General features: G+C 45.2%; 1 protein-coding gene across 3 annotated transcripts in view; it reads left to right on the forward strand.

Annotated features, from left to right (window-relative positions):
* Positions 1-18,186, forward strand: part of asb7 (ankyrin repeat and SOCS box containing 7) — a 65,377-nt gene that overhangs the window by 22,222 nt on the left and 24,969 nt on the right. For 2 of the 3 annotated variants that reach the window (XR_011933620.1, XM_072468805.1), the window contains exon 2: positions 5,403-5,673. Coding sequence is in view for 2 of the 3 variants with exons in the window: in XM_072468805.1 (XP_072324906.1) it covers positions 5,463-5,673 (211 nt within the window). In the remaining variant the exon portion in view is untranslated. The remainder of the gene's footprint in view (positions 1-5,402; positions 5,674-18,186) is intronic. The other variant, XM_072468806.1, reaches the window with a different exon arrangement.

The following is an 18,186-nucleotide window of genomic DNA, read 5'->3' on the forward strand; positions in this document are numbered from 1 at the left end:
CCAGTGCCATTTTACCCGGAGTTGCAACACAGGAAAAATAAGATTTTATTTTAAATATCCGAGGTCCTTGGTTGAGCCCAATAAACTGCAGTCACCAGGTTTGTAACTTTAAAACATGAACTTCCGGTGGCGGATATTGAGTGAGCGGTCGTACATTTGGTGGCTCACACTCGAGGCGCTATTTTATTTTGCCTTTTCTCCGCCCAAAGGGCAAAGTATTGGACGGCAAGTGGCGCAGGAGTGCCTGTGAAAGGTTTTACTCCTCTGGTGTGGCTGGTGCATGGATCCACAAACTAGAAGTGGGGCATGAAGAAAAGAGCTGCTGGAACAGGAGAGTCTTCGGGGTGCCAAGGATAAGATGGCGGTGGGCAAGGGAGCTGCCCTGCGACCCCAGTGGACAACGGAGCAGTTAATAGAGTTCTTAAATGCAAAGTTTGGTCAGCAGAGGAAGGAGGCCTGGAAGACCTGGCTAAAATGGTGGAGCCAATAAAAGTGGGGATCGAGAGAGTGGAGCAGAGGCTGGAGTCATAGAATTTACAGTGCAGAAGGAGGCCATTTGGCCCATCAAGCCTGCACTGGCCCTTGGAAAGAGCACCCTAGCTAAGCCCAAACCTCCACCCTATCGCCATAACCCAGTAACCCCACCCAACGTTTTTGGACACTTAAGGGCAATTTAGCATGGCCAATGTACCTAACCTGCACATCTTTGGACTGTGGGAGGAAACCGGAGTACCTGGAGGAAACCCATGCAGACATGGGGGAAAAAGTGCAAACTCCACACAGTCAGTGACCCAAGCCGGGTATGGAACCTGGGACCCTGGAGCTGTGAAGCAACTGTGCTAACCACTGTGCTACTGTGCCACCCCCCCCCCCCACCCCCCACCCCCAGGGCAGGGCGATCCAGAAAGTGGAGGAGGCTGTGGGAGAACGTGAGGGGCAGTTGACCTAGTTGGTGGGGTGATGTGGAAGACCCAAAAGAGGCTGAAGGAGAATGTGGAAGATCTGGAGAATCGCTCCAGAAGACACAACCTGAGGATCATGAGATGCCCAAAGGCATCGAGGGTGCGGTGGCCGGCACGTACGTGGCCAAAATACTGGAGAAGCTGATGGGGGAGGGAGCCTTTGACCGGCCCTTGGAGGTCGACCGAGTGCATAGGGCGCTGATGAGGCCAAGGCGGGCGAGCCGCCAAGGGCAATGGTGGTGTAGTTGCTTCACTTTCTGGATAAGGAGAAGATCCTCCAATGGGCGAGGCAGACTACGAAGTGCAACTGGGAAGGGAACGAGCTGCGGGTGCACCAGGACCTGGGAGCAGAACTGGGAAAGAGGAGGGCCAGGTTTAACTGGGTCAAGGCTGCCCTCTTTAAAAAGAGGGTGAAGTTCGAGTGGCTGTACCCGACCCCCCTCTGGGTGACTTTCCAGAAGTGTGAGTACTATTTTGGCATGCCAGATGATTGAGTTCATGAGGGACAATGGACTGGGAAGAGAGTGAGGACATTGAACTTTGGAGGAGTTTGTGTGAGTTTGTTTTTTGAAAAGTTTTTTTCTTTGAAGTATTTTTGATAGTGGGGTCTGGAGAGCAGGTTTGTCATGGGGGAACATCGAGGGTGAGTGTACTTCTTATTGCTTTTTAGCGGGGTATGGGGGTGGGAGGGGTGCTGGGGTGGCAGGGAAGTTGGAAGCGGCAGGTAAGTTGGAGACTTTGGGCGGGAGCCACCGTGGTAGCTGGGTGGGCAGATGAACAGGAGTGAAGAGGTGGATTGTCAGGAGGTTGGCGTGGGGGGGTGGGGCTGGTGTTTTGTTTAAGGGTGGTGGGGGGAGAGTTGCTGACAAGGTTGTGGTTGGTGCAGCACAATTGAAAAAGGATCGATGACAGAGGACATCCGAGGGTTGGCCTGGAGGGTCATATGACACGGCCGGGTGCTGGCCCAAAAAGAATATGGCTAATCGGCAGGGGAGCGGGTTAGAGAACCTCCCTCCCTCCACCGGCCAGGCTGGTCATGTGGAACATGAGGGGGCTAAATGGGCTGGTGAAACGGTTGCATGTGTTTGCGTGCCTGAGGAGTCTGAAGGTGGATGTGGCCTTCCTGCAGGAGACGCACTTAAAGACGGGGGACCAGACAAGGTTGAGGAAAGGATGGGTGGGGCAGGTGTACCACTTGGGACTGGATATGAAGATGAGCGGGTTGGCGGTACTGGTGAATAAGCAGGTGGTGTTCGAGGTGGGGAACATTGTGGCAGATTCGGGGGTGGGGGTGCGTTCGTGATGGTGAGTGGGAAGCTGGAGGGGCTGCCAGTGGTCCTGGTAAATGTTTTTGCTCCAAATTGGGATGATGTAGATTTCATGAGGCGAGTGCTAGGGATGATTCCTGACTTAGACTTGCACCGGTTGATCATGGGGGTGGATATTAATACGGTTATAGAGCTGAGGTTGGTGAAGGTGTCAGTAGTGGCGAAGGAGCTGAAGTGGTTTATGGAGCGGGGGGGGGGGGGGGGGGGGGGGGGGTGATGTGTGGAGGTTCGGGACACTGAGCGTGAAGGAATTTTCATACGTCTACCACATGCACCGTTGTACTCCCGGATCGACTTTCCGTGTTTGACAAGACGTTGCTGGTGGAGGTGGTTGACTTGGAGCATTTGGCGATCGTGGTTTCTGACCATGCGACTGGGTGGATTTGCAAGGTTATATGTATCGGAGTCCCCGGCCGGTGAGGTGGGGATGCGGCGGTTTTTGGATGGGGAAGTGGCCTTCGGAGGAACATGAGGTAGTGGTGGCGATGGACACGGAGAAGGCATTTGATTGGGTGGAGTGGGAGTACCTGCGGGAGGTGTTAGGGCGGTTTGGGTTCGGGCAGAGGTTTTGTGGACTGGGTCCGGTTGCCATACAAGGCACCGGTCGCAAGTGTGCGGACAAACCAAATGAGTTTGGGATATTTTGGGCTGCATCGGGGGCCGAGGCAGTGGTGTCCGCTCTTCCCGTTGCTCTTTACTTTGGCGATAGAGCCGCTGGCAATGGCGCTCAGGGCGTCGCGGGACTGGAGAGGAAATGTGTGGGGAGGTGCCGAGCATAGGGTCTCGCTGTATGCGGGTGACCTGCTGCTGTACATTTTGGACCCATTTGGTAGTGTTGGGGACATTATAGGGATTTTGGAGGAGTTTGGCCAGTTCTCTGGTACAAGTTGAATATGGGAAAGGGTGAGGTGTTCCCGATTGAGATTAGAGGAGAGGAGATTAGGGGAGCTGCCGATCAAGATAGTGGAGGCGAGTTTAAATACTTGGGCATCCAGTTGACACGGGGCTGGGCGCAGCTGCACAAGCTGCTGAACTTGACTCGGTTGGTGGAGCAGATAAAGGGGCACTTTAAGAGGTGGGATCTGCTGCGACTATCGCTGGTAAAATGACGGTGCTGCTAAGGTTTCTGTTTGTGTTTCAGAACCTCCCAATCATCGTCCCGAAGTTCGATCCTGTTTTTTTTTAAAGTGATAATCTTATTCCTGATTAAATGCAACATAATTAATCCAGGAAAGTTTATTTTATCTAATGATTTATAGTGTATCGAATTATAAAATAATTGGTTAGTTCAAGCAGAAAGTATTTAATACGATGTAATTGGAAATTGGACCAAAATGATGGTAGTGGTATTACGTCTAAATTGAATTTTCCTTTGCTGCGTGATAGACAGCACAACTTTAAAAATATTCTTCCTTAGCATGTGTGTGTCGCTGGCAACGCCATTCCTAATTGTCCCCAAGAAGGTGGTGGAGGATCACAGCCTTTAATTACTTCAGTCCATTTGGCCCAGGTACAGCCATAGTGCTGTTATAGAACATAGAACATTACAGCGCAGTACAGGCCCTTCGGCCCTCGATGTTGCGCCGACCTGTGAAACCACTCTAAAGCCCATCTACACTATTCCCAAATTGTCCATATGACCATTTGAATGTCCTTAGTGTTGGCGAGTCCACTACTGTTGCAGGCAGGGCATTCCACGCCCTTACTACTCTCTGAGTGTTATGAAGGTTGTTGCAGGATTTTGATCCTGCAACAGTGAGGAGAACTTTGTAGGTGGTTATGCTCCCATGTGTCTATTGCCCTTGTTCCTCCGGGTGGCAGAGGTCTTGGATTCGGAAGGTGTAGTCAAAGGAGACATGTCAAATTGCTGTGTTGGTGTCTGTATATGGTGTTTACTGCTTCTACTGTATGTCGATGGTGGAGAAAGTGAATGCTTAAGGTAGTGAATGGGGTGCTGATCAATTGTGCTGCTTTGTCCTGGATGAGTTTCTTGAGTTTTGTTCGAGGCCTATTCACCTAGGCAAATGGAGAGTATTAATTACGCTTTGCAGGTGGTGAACTTTAGACCGGCTTTGGGGAGTCAAAAGATGAGTTACTCACTGCAGAATTCCCAGTCTCTGATCTGCTGAGGGAGCCACAGTGTTTCTGTGACTAGTTGAGTTCAGTTTCTGGTTAATGGTACTACTCAGGATGTTGATAGTGAGGGATTCAGCAGTGGTAATGCCATTGAATGTGTTGGTGAGAAACTTACCATTTGTGTGGTGCGAATGTTACTTGCCACTTATCTGTCCAAGGTTTAAAAGAGGGAAGAAAATCTGCCATTCTTAGCTAGCTTGACCCACAGAAATGCAGCAGGCCTCAGCAAGGATGTCCCCAACTTTCTGGTCGCTAACTATTTCAATTCCACATTTGTTTTCAAGCCCACAAGTCCATTCTTGGCCTGCTGTAATGCCCCCAAGGCAAACTGGAAGAACAACATCTCTTCCAGTTATGCACGTTACATCCTTCTGAACGTGACGTTAAGTTCAATAACTTTAGACAGTAAACGTCGTCCTCCATCTTAAAACCCCCTCCTGTTGCTGTCAGTTGTTTTTCAGTTCCGTGGCCTGCCCCAACACAACCCCACCCCTCCCCCACTTTGCCGCCTGTCCCTGGCTACTCATTTAGCACATGTCCATGCCAAATTTGTCCATCACTCCTTTACCCTGGCCTATCCCTAGTTTTCTATTCTGCCCCACCTCCCCCTTTCCAACTATATATTCTGTACATTTCTACCTTGTTTCAGTTTTGCAGAAGGATCATGTAGATCTAAAATGTTAACTCTATCTCTCCACAGATGCTGCCAGACCTGCTGAGTTTATCCAGCATTTTCTGTTATTTACTTAGTTTCACAATGTCTGTTGTTGTGAATTCAGAGTACAAATAAAGCCTGTTATTAAGCAAATATATTTTTGAAAACAGAATTTCCAACAGAATCTATTATATTTATTGACAGATTTGCTAAGTTTACACCAGCTTTCCTCCATTGTGAATTCTATTTTGATGTTTAATTTTTATAAAATGATTTGGAGATTGCCATTTCATTTGACTAATTTGTGAATTCTTGTTAAAGTTTGATGAAGATGTAGAACATTGACCTCATGCATCTATTGTGACAACGTGACTCACTAGCATGTTCCATCATCACTGTAGAAGAAACCCAGAACTGCAGCAAGAACTGCAAATTCAAAATGCTGTTGCAGCTGGTGATGTTCATACAGTGCGCAAGATGCTGGAACAAGGCTATTCTCCTAACGGTCGTGATGCCAATGGATGGACCTTGCTCCATTTCTCTGCAGCTCGAGGCAAAGAAAGATGTGTTCGAGTATTTTTAGAGCACGGAGGTAAGTGAAGACAATGCCTCAAATCTAACTCTTAGTTTCAATTGTTTGTGTTCTTGATTAGCAAAACAAACTGCATGTTTGTTGGTGGAGTCCAGTCACCTTTTTGCAGATTAAGGGTGATCGGACCAGAGAAAACATGTTGAGAGATACGGAAGTAAAGGCATGAGCATTGTCTTGTTTCTAAACTTGGTAACTAATTGGTAATTTAAGATTAATTGTATCAGGAGGTGTAAAATCATGTGAATAGTTCAGATGTATTTAATATGCCGCTTCTTTACTATGGGGCATGATAACAATTGGAGTGCAAATTTGTTTAGAATGAATTAACTGTCTATGGTCCTGACCATATTTTAAAAACTGCATGATTTGAAGATGTTACAAATTTAGAAATTAGCATTTTACAAGGTATCTATTACAATACATCTATTAATTAATTGAATGAGAATGTTAGAGGTGTTTTTTTTTTCAAGTATTGAATGTAGTGACTGCACAGAACTCCAGAAATGGAGTGGAAAAAGAAGAGTTAATGTATTGATGAACACTCATTTAGGCATGCATCAGGATGGTAGGGGCGTTGCCCAGTTTGTTTAGTTCTGGGAAAACACATATTGTTTGGCATGTACATTGGCGATGTCTTGGATGCAACTGTCAGGAAAGATCAAGTAGGATAGGACTCCTTTCTCTGGAGAAAAGACCAAGAGATGTACCAAGAGAGGACAAAATTTTGAGGGGGGTTCAATAAGGTGAAATGTGAGCCCAGGTTAGCTAACATCAATATATAGAACATAGAACTGTACAGCACAGTACAGGCCCTTCGGCCCACGATGTTGTGCCGAACTAGTCTGAAACTAAGATCAAATCAACCTACTCCCAATCATTCTAGTGCACTCCGTATGCCTATCCAATAACCGCTTGAAAGTTCCTAAAGTGTCCGATTCCACTCCCATAGCTGTGAGTGTGATCCACGCCCCAACCACTGAGTAAAGAACCTATCTCTGACATCCCTCCTATATGTTCCACCATGAACCTTATAGTTATGCCCCCTTGTAACAGCTATATCCAACCGAGGAAAAAGTCGCTGAATGTCCACTCTATCTATCCCTCATCATCTTATACGCCTCAATTAAGTTACCTCTCATCCTCCTTTGCTCCAATGAGAAAAACCCTTGCTCCCTCAACCTTTCCTCATAAGACCTATCCTCCAATTCAGGCAGCATCCTGGTAAATCTCCTTTGCACCCTTTCCAATGCTTCCACATCCTATAATGAGGTGACCAGAACTGCACACAATACTCCAAATGTGGTCGAACCAAGGTCTTGTACAGTTGCAGCATAACCTCGCGGCTCTTAAACTCAATCCCCCTGTTCATATATCCTAACACACTATAGGCTTTCTTCACGGCTCTATCCACTTGGGTGGCAACTTTCAGAGATCTATGGGCATGAACTCCGAGATCTCTCTGCTCCTCCACATTCTTCAGAACCCTGCCGTTAACCTTGTAATCCGCATTCAAATTTGTCCTACCAAAGTGAATCACCTCACACTTATAAGGGTTAAACTCCATCTGCCATTTTCCGGCCCAGCTCTGCATCCTATCAATGTCTCTTTGCAGCCTACAACAGCCCTCCACCTCATCCACTACTCCACCAATCTTGGTGTCATCAGCAAATTTACTAACCCAACCTTCACCCACCTCCTCCAAGTCATTGTTAAAAATCACAAATAGCAGAGGACCCAGCACTGATCCCTGTGGTAGACCGCTGTGACTGGGCTCCAGGATGAAAATTTGCCATCTACCACTACCCTGTCTTCTATGTGATAGCCAGTTACTGATCCAATCGGCCAAATTTCCCTCTATGCCATGCCTCCTTACTTTCTGCATGAGCCGACCATGGGGCACCTGATCAAACGCCTCACTAAAATCCATGTATACGACATCAACTGCTCTACCTTCATCTATGTACTTAGTTACCTGCTCAAAGAATACAATCAAGCTTTTGTGAGGAAAGACGTACCCCTCAAATCCGTGCTGACTATCCTGGATTAAGCTGTATCTTTCCAAATAATCATAAATCTTATCACTCAGGACCCTTTCCAATAATTTACCTATGAACGAAGTGAGACTAACTAGCCTATAATTCCCAGGGTTATATCTATTCCCTTTCTTGAACAAGGGGGCAACATTCACTTCTCTCCAGTCTTCTGGCACTATTCCTGTGGACAGTGAGGACATAAAGATCAAAGCCAAAGGCTCTGCAATCTCACCCCTCGCCTCTCAAAGAATCCTAGGATATATCCCATCAGGCCCAGGGGACTTATCTGTCCTCTGGCTTCTCAAAATTTCTAACACATCTTCCTTCCAAATATCTACCTCCTCCAACCTACCAGCCTGGATTGCACTATCCTCCTCAACAACATGACCCCTCTCCTTTCTAAACACTGAAGAAAAGTATTCCTTTAGGGCCTCTCCTATATCTTCAGACTCCATGCACAAGTTCCCACTACTATCCTTGACCGGCCCTAACTTCACCTTGGTCATTCTTTTATTCCTCACATAAGTGTAAAAAGCCTTGGGGGTTTTCCTTGATCCTACCCGCCAAGGACTTATCATGCCCCCTTCTAGCTCTCCTAAGCCCTTTCTTGAGCTCCTTCCTAGCTATGTTGTATCCCTCAAGTGCCCTAACTGAACCTTGTTTTCTCATCCTTACATAAGCCCCCTTCTTCCTCTTGACAGGACATTCAACCTCTTTTGTAAACCATGGTTCCCTCACTTGACCATTTCCTCCCTGCCTGACAGGGACATACATATCATCGATACTAAGTCATCAAAAAAGATTTCTTCACTCAGAGTTGAAATGGTTGCACCGCTGACATGTGGCATGGTTGAACCAATAGCTTTGACACAATTATGGAGAGGCTGAATGAAGTATGCATGGTGGAAAAGAGAATATGCTTGCAGAGTTTAAAGGGATAAATAGTGGGGAAAGGCTCATTTTTTCACACCAGCATTAGCCATTTGGGCCAAATAGCCTGTTTAGTGGCTCTATATCCTACGTGAGTAAATTCCAAGTACTGACGTGTGGGACTACATTCAGCACTTTACTTGGTGACACTACATCTCTCCTTGGTGACACTACATCTCTCATTAGTCCTATGTTTTCTATGCACCCTGCCTCCAAATCACATGCTATCCTTGGTTCCCATATGTTTCAATGCTGTTTCTTTTATTGGAATGTCTTCTGAGTCATAAATTACAATGAGATCACGATGAGTCCAACTAAGATGACAGATTCCAGTTATGTCGATGTCGTCACCATTCTGATGACAGAAGAGCACGTTCCATTGAACAATGCTCATGATAGCTGAAATTCCGCACTTGTAACTCTGGATTAGCTAAACTTGTCAAAGTTTATCATAGGACTCTGTCAACCAATTGGAGTGGAGTTAGATCTCTAGTGCAAAATCATGGAGTACTGGGCAATTTCTGCGATATCCCTGTGAAAGGACATTTATAGTCTACGATTATGGCTAAACCTGTGAGAAAGATAAAAGTGTTGTTAATCAAGGAGAAGGTGAAGTTAATACAGCAAGTGGAAAACCAGAGCAGAAAGCGAACATTACAAAGGAGACGGAGATTCCACCATTGAGTTTCTCCAGTATTATGAAATACAAAGCAAACATCTTGGAACAGTTTGACAAGTAGGCATTCTCTCCAGGAAGGAAGAGGATTAGAATCGCTGACTATCCCAATGTTGAAGAAGCTCTGCAAACAGTCCAAGCAGAGAATGTTCCCATCTCTAGCCCAATGCTGCAGAAAAAGCAAAGAAACTAGGCTACAGGGAGTTCACCCACAGTGTTAGGTGGCTGGACCGATTCAAGACCAGACCCAGCATCATCTTCCACGCAGTCAGCGGGGAGGATGTAGTGGTTATAGCAGCATTAACAGATTAATTTCAAAATGTCTTGCCCAAGTCTTGAGCGATTATGCGCCATCAGACATTTTTAACGTGGATGAAATCAGACTGTTTTACTGCCATCCCACATCCCCCGATTCTACTTGGCCCATCTCAATACCAATAGTCTGGTAGCTATGAATGAAGACAATCACAGCTTGTTTGCCGTGGCTTCGGCCGGGGGAACTGGAGGGCCCTATCCACCTCGGGGGGGGGCACCTCGAGGAGGGGGCACCTCGAGGAGGGGGCCCCCTTCACTTCGAACATCTTCGCAAAATACTCCTTGGTCTCAGGCCCTCCACAACTTCAGGCAGTCCCATGATTCTAAGGTTCTGCCTTTGCGACTTTTCTCGAGATCCTCAACCTTGGGCCTCGGGCCCTAATTCCTGTCCTCCACCCTCAGCATCTCCACTTCGTGTGAGGCAAGCTGGTCACTGTGTCGCGACAGTGCTTTCTCTATCCCCTGCATCATCTAACCATTCTCTCTCTCCATCTCCGATGTCTTTCCAAGAGCCTCCTTTATCAGGGCCAGCGACTTTTACACTGATTTCTTAAGAGTGTTCATCATTTCCTTCCCTTGCCGCTCAAGTTCCACCGCCATCACCTCAGCCAGCACATCCACTGTAATGAGAGCTGCCCCACTCAGCGAACTTGCTCCCGCCATCTTCCTCCAACCACACTCGCACCGTCGTCGACCCGGCTGGCGGACTAGCACTCACTACCTTTCTCCCAGTATTCTTTGTTTGGAATTTCGACATTCTATAGTTCCCAAAACTCTTAGGGGTGGGTTTATCCACAAATTCCCCCCCAAACACGGGTGAAAAAGGGCCCAAAACTGAGAATTCTAGGGGAGCCACCTAGAATGTGACCTTCAACTACATGTTGCCGTTCAAAGTCCATCCTTTACTAATATTTAAATATTAATATGTTTTAAGAACATTTGCTATTTGTTTTAGTGCAGCCTGTCATCCTTTCCTCATGTTTCCATTAGCCTTCCTTATTTCAGCCTTAGCCCATCTTCTGCATTTGAGATACTCTTTCTGTTTTCTGTTGCTATTATTATTCCGGCATGTATTGTATGCCTCTTTTTTTTTTTTTTCTTCCTTATTTCTCAGTAAATGTAGTCATCCAGGGTACTCTAGTTTTGGATACCCCATCTTTATTTCTCATGGGTATACACCTAGCTTGCACCCGATTCATCTCCTTTGAAAGTCCCCCATTTTTCATCCACTGTTTCATCCACCAAAATGCGTTTCCTGTCAACCTGCTCCAGTTCAACTTTTAGACCCCTAAAATTTCCCTTTTCCACTCTGGGATCTTAATCTGTGACTTGATTTTTAACCTTTTCCAACTTAATATCGAACCTTATTTTACGATCGCTATTTCCCAACTGCTCCCCCACAAGACATTTGCCACCTGGCCTGCCTCATTTCCTTGGACCAGATCCCACACCGCTTTCTCAAGACTGGAAATGTACTGTTCGAGAAAGTTTTCCTGCACACTCTGCAGGACTTTCTCCCCTTCTGTGCCCCACACTCTACCCCACTCCAAGTCTACCTTGGGGTAATTGAAATCCCCAAATGTCACAACCTTATCCTGCCGATTTCCATAACCTGCTTACAAATGCTATCTTCTACTTCCTCCCCACTATTTGAAGGTCTATAATAAATACCCAACAAGGTAACCGCTCCCTTCCTGTTCCTCACCTCCAACCATATAGATTCTAATTCAGGAACTGCTTCTCGTTCAAGGGCTATGATACCATCATTGACTAAGACTGCTCTACCTCCTTTTTTATCACCCTGTTTCTACTAAAAACTTTATAAACAGGGATGTTAAATATCTAGTCCTGTTCTGGCTTAAGCCACGTTTCTGTCAATGCTACTATGTCACATGCCCTTGAGCAATTTCTGTTTCCAGTTCCCCAATTTTGTTCACAATACTCCATGTATCTACATACATACAATTAATCCTGCCCTTATCTCTTTCTTGCCCTTTGGGAGGTGACCATTTCTTTGTTCAGTGTCAAGACTCAAGTCTTCCCCCACTTCCTTTCCCTAATTTCTCATCTCTTTTTCCCTCACCGGCACTTCTAAAACTTGCGTGCATGTTGGTTTTAATCTAAAATTAGATTTCTGTTTCTTTGCTCACTTGTTTCGGAGATCACTTGTTTGGTAGTCACTTATTTCTCTATATACCTATTGTGTATATTTTATGTCCTGTAGTTTTAAATGTTTTTCTTTCTTTCTGCTGACCATTTCTCCCTCTCAACATTGGAACACACATTCTGAAATTCTGAAATCCTACCTTCCTTTGCTGGTCCTTTCTGCTTGCCACATGTGTTCCATTATTTTAAAATTGTCACTGCCACCCTTACGAGCTACGAGAACCAAGTTTAGATGCAAAATTCTCCTAACGATGAATTGTGTCAAGCTCTTGTCTTCCACTGCGGTTATCAGCTTGTTGTGGTTACCAGTTTGTATTATGTTGCTGTGTTTCCATTCTGTTTAGTATTGGGTTAATTGCTTTTATGTATCGCTGCAACATTAACTGTTCAAATCCTAATATTAGATCATAGAAGTTACAGTGCATAGATTATCATAGAATTTACAGTGCAGAAGGAGGCCATTCGGCCCATCGAGTCTGCACCGGCTCTTGGAAAGAGCACCCTATCCAAGCCCATAACTCCGCCCTATCCCCATAACCCAGTAACCCCACCCGACACTAAGGGCAATTTAGCATGGCCAATCCACCTAACCTGCACATCTTTGGACTGTGGGAGGAAACCGGAGCACCCGGAGGAAACCCACGCACACACTGGGAGAACGTGCAGACTCCGCACAGACAGTGGCCCAAGCCGGGAATCGAACCTGGGACCCTGGAGCTGTGAAGCAATTGTGCTAACCACTATGCTACCGTGCTGCTTTTATCATCTACTTTTATGTGTTCAGCACAGATTCCATTTGAAAAGTCTTTTGCTTGTTTTTATTTAACTCCAACCAGACTGTTTAGCTTTTTCTGTCATGTAATGATTGCTGTAGGATCAGGCACATATTACCTGTTTATAGCCTGTCTCCAGTGTGGAACATAGTTGTGATCTTTGGCACGGTTGCCTTTTGGACCATGAGCGGTGTTTGCAAGAGCAGCATAGCAGAGGGGTGTTGGGGAGTACAAGACCCAAAGTGAAGTGATGGGGAATAGACAACCCCAAGGGAATTATGGTGCAGTGATAGGCTGGGGTGTAGAAGGCAACAGCACTCCGTCCTTGTACCGAACTCTTCAAACACTTGTAATTTATTCCCCAATCCCAACACTTGTACCCAAGCTCCACGATGATCTTTCTACATCGCCCAACCCCATGACAGGGATTTACACTGTAGCTTGCCCCCCCCTCTAATCTCTCTAATAAGACTCTTGTTTAATTCTTTTTTAATGTGGAGGTGCAGTGCTTTCTTTTGTTTTTGTACCCATTTGTGTTAAATGTGGACACCAAACTATAAATTTTACCAACAAATTTCAACTCTGTTACCCCTTCAAAAAACTCTCGCAACTTAGTCAAACACAATTTTCTCTTAAATTCATGCTTGCTTCCCTTAACCCAAATTTGTTCTTGTGACTATTCATTTTTGTTCAAATTATTGTTTTTATACCTTTCCCCATCACAGAGATTAAATTGATTGACTGGGCTTACCGTTACACCTTTTTGTTTGAAATTCTGCAATCCTCTGGCACCATCCAGGAGTCTAAAAAAGGCAATATTTTCTCCCTCAGCATGCTTGGATGATTCTCATCCAGTCCTGCTCCCTTGTCAGCTTTTAAGTACAGGGAGCCTATCCAATACCACCACTATATCAATTAAAACATTTTAATGTGATTATTGATTATTACCTCCTCTATCCCACACTCTGACAACTGTCTGAGGCTGAGCCAGGCTGTCAGCGATCCTGGTATCGTATTTGACCCTGAAATATGCTTCCCACCATGCTGTCAACAAGATTGCCCATTTGCAAATCCCTCACATCATTCACCTCTATTCATTCTCAGCTTCATCTGCTGTTGAAACTGTGCCTCTGATAGGTCTTGACATGGCTGTTACAACACGTTCCTCACCGACTTCCCACAATCTATCCTTTATAAGCTTCAGGGTATCCAAACTCTGCTGCCCGTACCTTTACTCTCATTAAGTCTTGTCATTCATTAGGCAGAGGATGGTGCAGTGGTTAGCACTGCTGCCTCACGGCGCCAAGGTCCCAGGTTCGATCCCGGCCCTGGGTCACTGTCCGTGTGGAGTTTGCACATTCTCCCCGTGTTTGCTTTCGCCTTCACAACCCAAAGATGTGTAGGGTAGGTGGATTGGCTGCGCTAAATTGCCCCTTAATTGGAAAAAAATAATTGGGTACTCTAAATTTATATAAACAAATAAAAAATTTTCGTCAGTCATATCACACCTATGCTTGCTGGCTTATATTTGCTCTTCGAGAAGTAATGCCTCAGTTTTTAAATACTCAATATTATTTTCAAATCACTCCATAGTCTTGACTTCTCTACCTTTGTAATCTCTTACAGTTCCACAATGTCCGGAAATATCTGTTCCCTTCTAATTCTGCCCTCTTGAGCATACCTGATTTCCTGTGCCTTCAGCCTACAAGTCCCTAAGCTTTGGTACGACGATGGCAATATAGTTAAATTATTGGAATACAGTTCCACAATGTCCGGAAATATCTGTCCCCTTCTAATTCTGCCCTCTTGAGCATACCTGATTTCCTGTGCCTTCAGCCTACAAGTCCCTAAGCTTTGGTACGACGATGGCAATATAGTTAAATTATTGGAATACAATGTAGTTGTCTTGCCAAATGATTTGAACTCATAATCCCATTATACAACTGGAAATTTAAAATTAGTTAATTAAAGGAATTTGGAGCAAAAAACTCTCGGCAGTAAAGGTGACCATTAAACAACTAGATTGACCAGTTGGTTCACAAAAGTCTTTCAGGGAAGGAAATTTGGCAACTTTATCTGGTCTAGCCACTGTGATCCAGAACCACAACAATGTTGTTGACTGCCCTCTGAAGTGGCTTAGCAAATCAGTTTGTGTATTCAAGAAGGTGGTGCCTGACTCGAGAGCAGTGAGGGAATGGCAGTAAATGCTGGCTTTGGGTTGGATTGGGTTGCCCATACCTTGGAATAAATGTCCCCTAGACTACCTTGCCTTTTTACATCTCTTCCCTCTACGATGCTCCTTAAAACCCACCAAGCATTTAACCATCTACCCTAACAGTATATTTTATGGCGTGGCTTTATAAAGCTCCTATGAAGGGCCTTGCGACATATTAATATGTAAAAGGTGCTATATACATACAAGTTGATGATGATGCAGTTACAGAGTGAATTATAGAATGGCTGCAGCACAGGAGGTGGTCATTGGGCCCATTGAACCCATGCCAGTTTTCTGCAAGAGTAATTTAGCTTGTCCCTGCATGAGCTTATCCAATTCCCTTATGAAAGCTGTGATTGTATTTGCTGCCAACACCCTTTCAGGCACTGCATTCCAGATCATAACCAGTTGCTGCACAAAATCACACTTCCTCATGTCTCCTTTTGGCTCTTTTGCCAAATACTTTAGGTCTGTGTCCTGTAGTTCCCAACCTTCTGACAGTGGGAACAGTTTCTCACTATTTACTCTGCCTCGAGCCTTGATGATTTTGAACACCTCTATCAAATCTCTTCTCAATCTTCTCCCCTTTGTGGAGGTGCTGGGATTGTTCTCACATAATCAAAGTCCTTCATTCAGCCCGAGAAGCATTCTGGGACTTTTTTCTTTTCAGGCCTTTTTTTCTTCTTTCTTTTCAGGCCTTCACATCGTTCTTAAAATGCAGTGTCCAGAATTGGGCAACTACTCTAGTTGATGCCGAAGCAGTCTTTTTTTTTAACGGGCACTTTAGCGTGGCCAATCCTTGGATTGTGGGGGTGAGACCCACAGAGACATGGTTCGGCACCATGACGCAGCAGTGTTAACCACTGCGCCACCATGCCACCCCAGCAGTCTTTTATAAACTTGCATTGTAACTTTTTTTTGTTGCTTTGTGCCTCAAACACAGGATTCCAAATCTATTTTTAACTTTCTCAATCTGCCCTGCCACTTCCAACCATTTGTAATGATGACCGTAAAACCATTGTTGATTGTCGTAAAAACCCATCTGGTTCACTAATGTCCTTTAGGGAAAGAAATCTGTCGTCCTTACCTGGTCTGGCCTACATGTGACTCCAGATCCACAGCAATATGGTTGACTTTTAACTGCCCCCTCAAGGGGCAATTAGGGATGGGTAATAAATGCTGGCATAGCCTGCGATGCCCAAGTCCCATGAACGCATAAAGAAACTTCTCAACCATGCTGTAGTACGCACTCTCGATACAGGAGTCCACATTCAATTCAGGACAAATGGCAATCTCTTCAACTTGCAACGGCTCAAAGCTTGCACAACAGTTGCCAAACAGCCGGTGAGTGAACTCTTTGCAGACAACTGCGTTCTCATTGCACATGCTCCAGAGAACATTCAGCTTCTTATTTAACCCGACAATAAAACTGGAAGAACTTGTTCAACCCACCCCTGGCCCATACTCGCAAGACCCTGCAGTCACGATCAATACCACACTCCTCCTTTCAGTACAGAAATGTTGCTACCTTGTTATCTCCAATAACACTTTGCTGGATAACAAAACCAACCATTGCCTGGTTAAAAACCAGCTCCGTATTTAGCAGGCTCAGTGTTGCATGATGAGCATTGTAAGTCTGGATGATGTGCATTATCATTGTTCTGTAGCTTTGTTCTTGAGGTTGTTATTTAAGAGGAATGAAAGGTATGCATTTATATTGCCCCTTTCATGAACTCTCAACACACCACAGCACTTTACAACTGTTGCTAACTTTTGGTTGGTTCAATTGGCTCTGTTTTATAACCTTTGCTTCTTTTAAATTTGGACCAGGGGAGCTAAGGCGGTGCTGTAAATACGGGTACGGCTTTCGCTAATTTCCAAAATACAAACTCCCGACAGTTTTGTCGCAACAAAAAATCTATCAGTTTACCTTATAGCCCTGTTAGTTACGCATGCATACACACACTTCCGAATTATGAGGATTGATCAGAACTGCTTGAACACTTGTGGTTTTCTGTTCCCAATTGGATCTCTAATTCAAATTTTTGGGTTCTCCCGGAGTGGTTAAGCCACTTCTAGTTCGGTCCCGTCAGAATGTCGCCAGAAATATGTTGCTAACTTTTGGTTGGCTCAGTTGGCTATGTTTTATAACCGTTGCTCTTGAGTCGCCAAGTATCTTTATACCGCCACGAGGTTCAAGTTCAAGTAACGATCAATAACTCAACACACCAGTTAGTAAGATTCAAATCAAAGCACATTTATTATACGCAGTAACTTGCTACTCATGCATAAATTCTACTTCGAAGCTACTTCTAGAACTAACAGGCCTATCCTATACTTAGCTTCGGACTGGCCCATCAGGTCAGGGGAACAAATGGCCTTTCGTTCGGATTCTGAAACTGCGGGATTAAAAGCCGGTATGGACTGGTAGCTAGGAGCGCCTATCTCGTAGCGAGCGTCAACTTGAGACTTACTTCAGTGATGCGGCAGCTTGGACAGTTCACTCTCCAGAGTTGGTTCGCGTTGCTGAGTGACCCTGTCACGAAGAACGATTTGAACTTGGGGGCTTAACTTTATAGTCCCCAGGGGCTTCCCGCCTTTCAGGGCAGACCCCGTACCTGGTTCCAGGTGATTGGACTTCGTTCCAATCGCTTGGTTTGATTTCTCCAATACTGGAGCGGTTCCCTGATCGATGGGTGGTGTTGAGGTATCCGTTAATCTCTTTTGTGTTGGCCCCTGCTAGCGCCGGGAAATCTGGCTTAGCTTGGTTTGTCCCATATGTTGCGATTGTTCCCGGGGATTGTTTATTAGTATGTAGATGGCTGCTACATTATTATGCAGATGGCTGCTTGTACCGATGCTGTCTGGGCTTTTGCAGAGTTTAATACACAGTAACTAGCACCTGCTGGTTTCTGCCTGTGTTGGCTGAATTTCCCTTCAGCCTTTGCTGGTCTCCATTTTACATCGGGAGTTGCACTCCCTCCTTGTGATCCTAACGCGAAGCGTGAAGGATAACATAACTGCGTTGCTTTCCATTCCCTGACCCGGCGAGCACTCTTCTATGGCCTCTACACTGCAAAAAATGTTAACTAACAATTCTGAGGGGCGCTCTGTCAAACAGGGACATCCATTACAAAACAAGAAAATGGGATCCTCTAACTATCCTTAATATACTACACTCCCACAAACATTTCATCACACTAACTTCCTAAACCATACAAACAAAATCATAGCAGTTTTGTACACCTTTTCCTGGCTTGGCAGTCAAGCTCAGGATTGTACAATTGCTCATGAACATTTACTTATTTACAATAAAACGCAAACGAATGCTCTTTATTATAGATCGCAGGGTTCGGGGGTCTGGTCGTATCCGAAAATAGGGGTTCTTATTCTATATACCGGGGT

This window comes from Scyliorhinus torazame, chromosome 12, assembly GCF_047496885.1.
Source record: "Scyliorhinus torazame isolate Kashiwa2021f chromosome 12, sScyTor2.1, whole genome shotgun sequence".
NCBI classification, from domain to species: domain Eukaryota; kingdom Metazoa; phylum Chordata; class Chondrichthyes; order Carcharhiniformes; family Scyliorhinidae; genus Scyliorhinus; species Scyliorhinus torazame.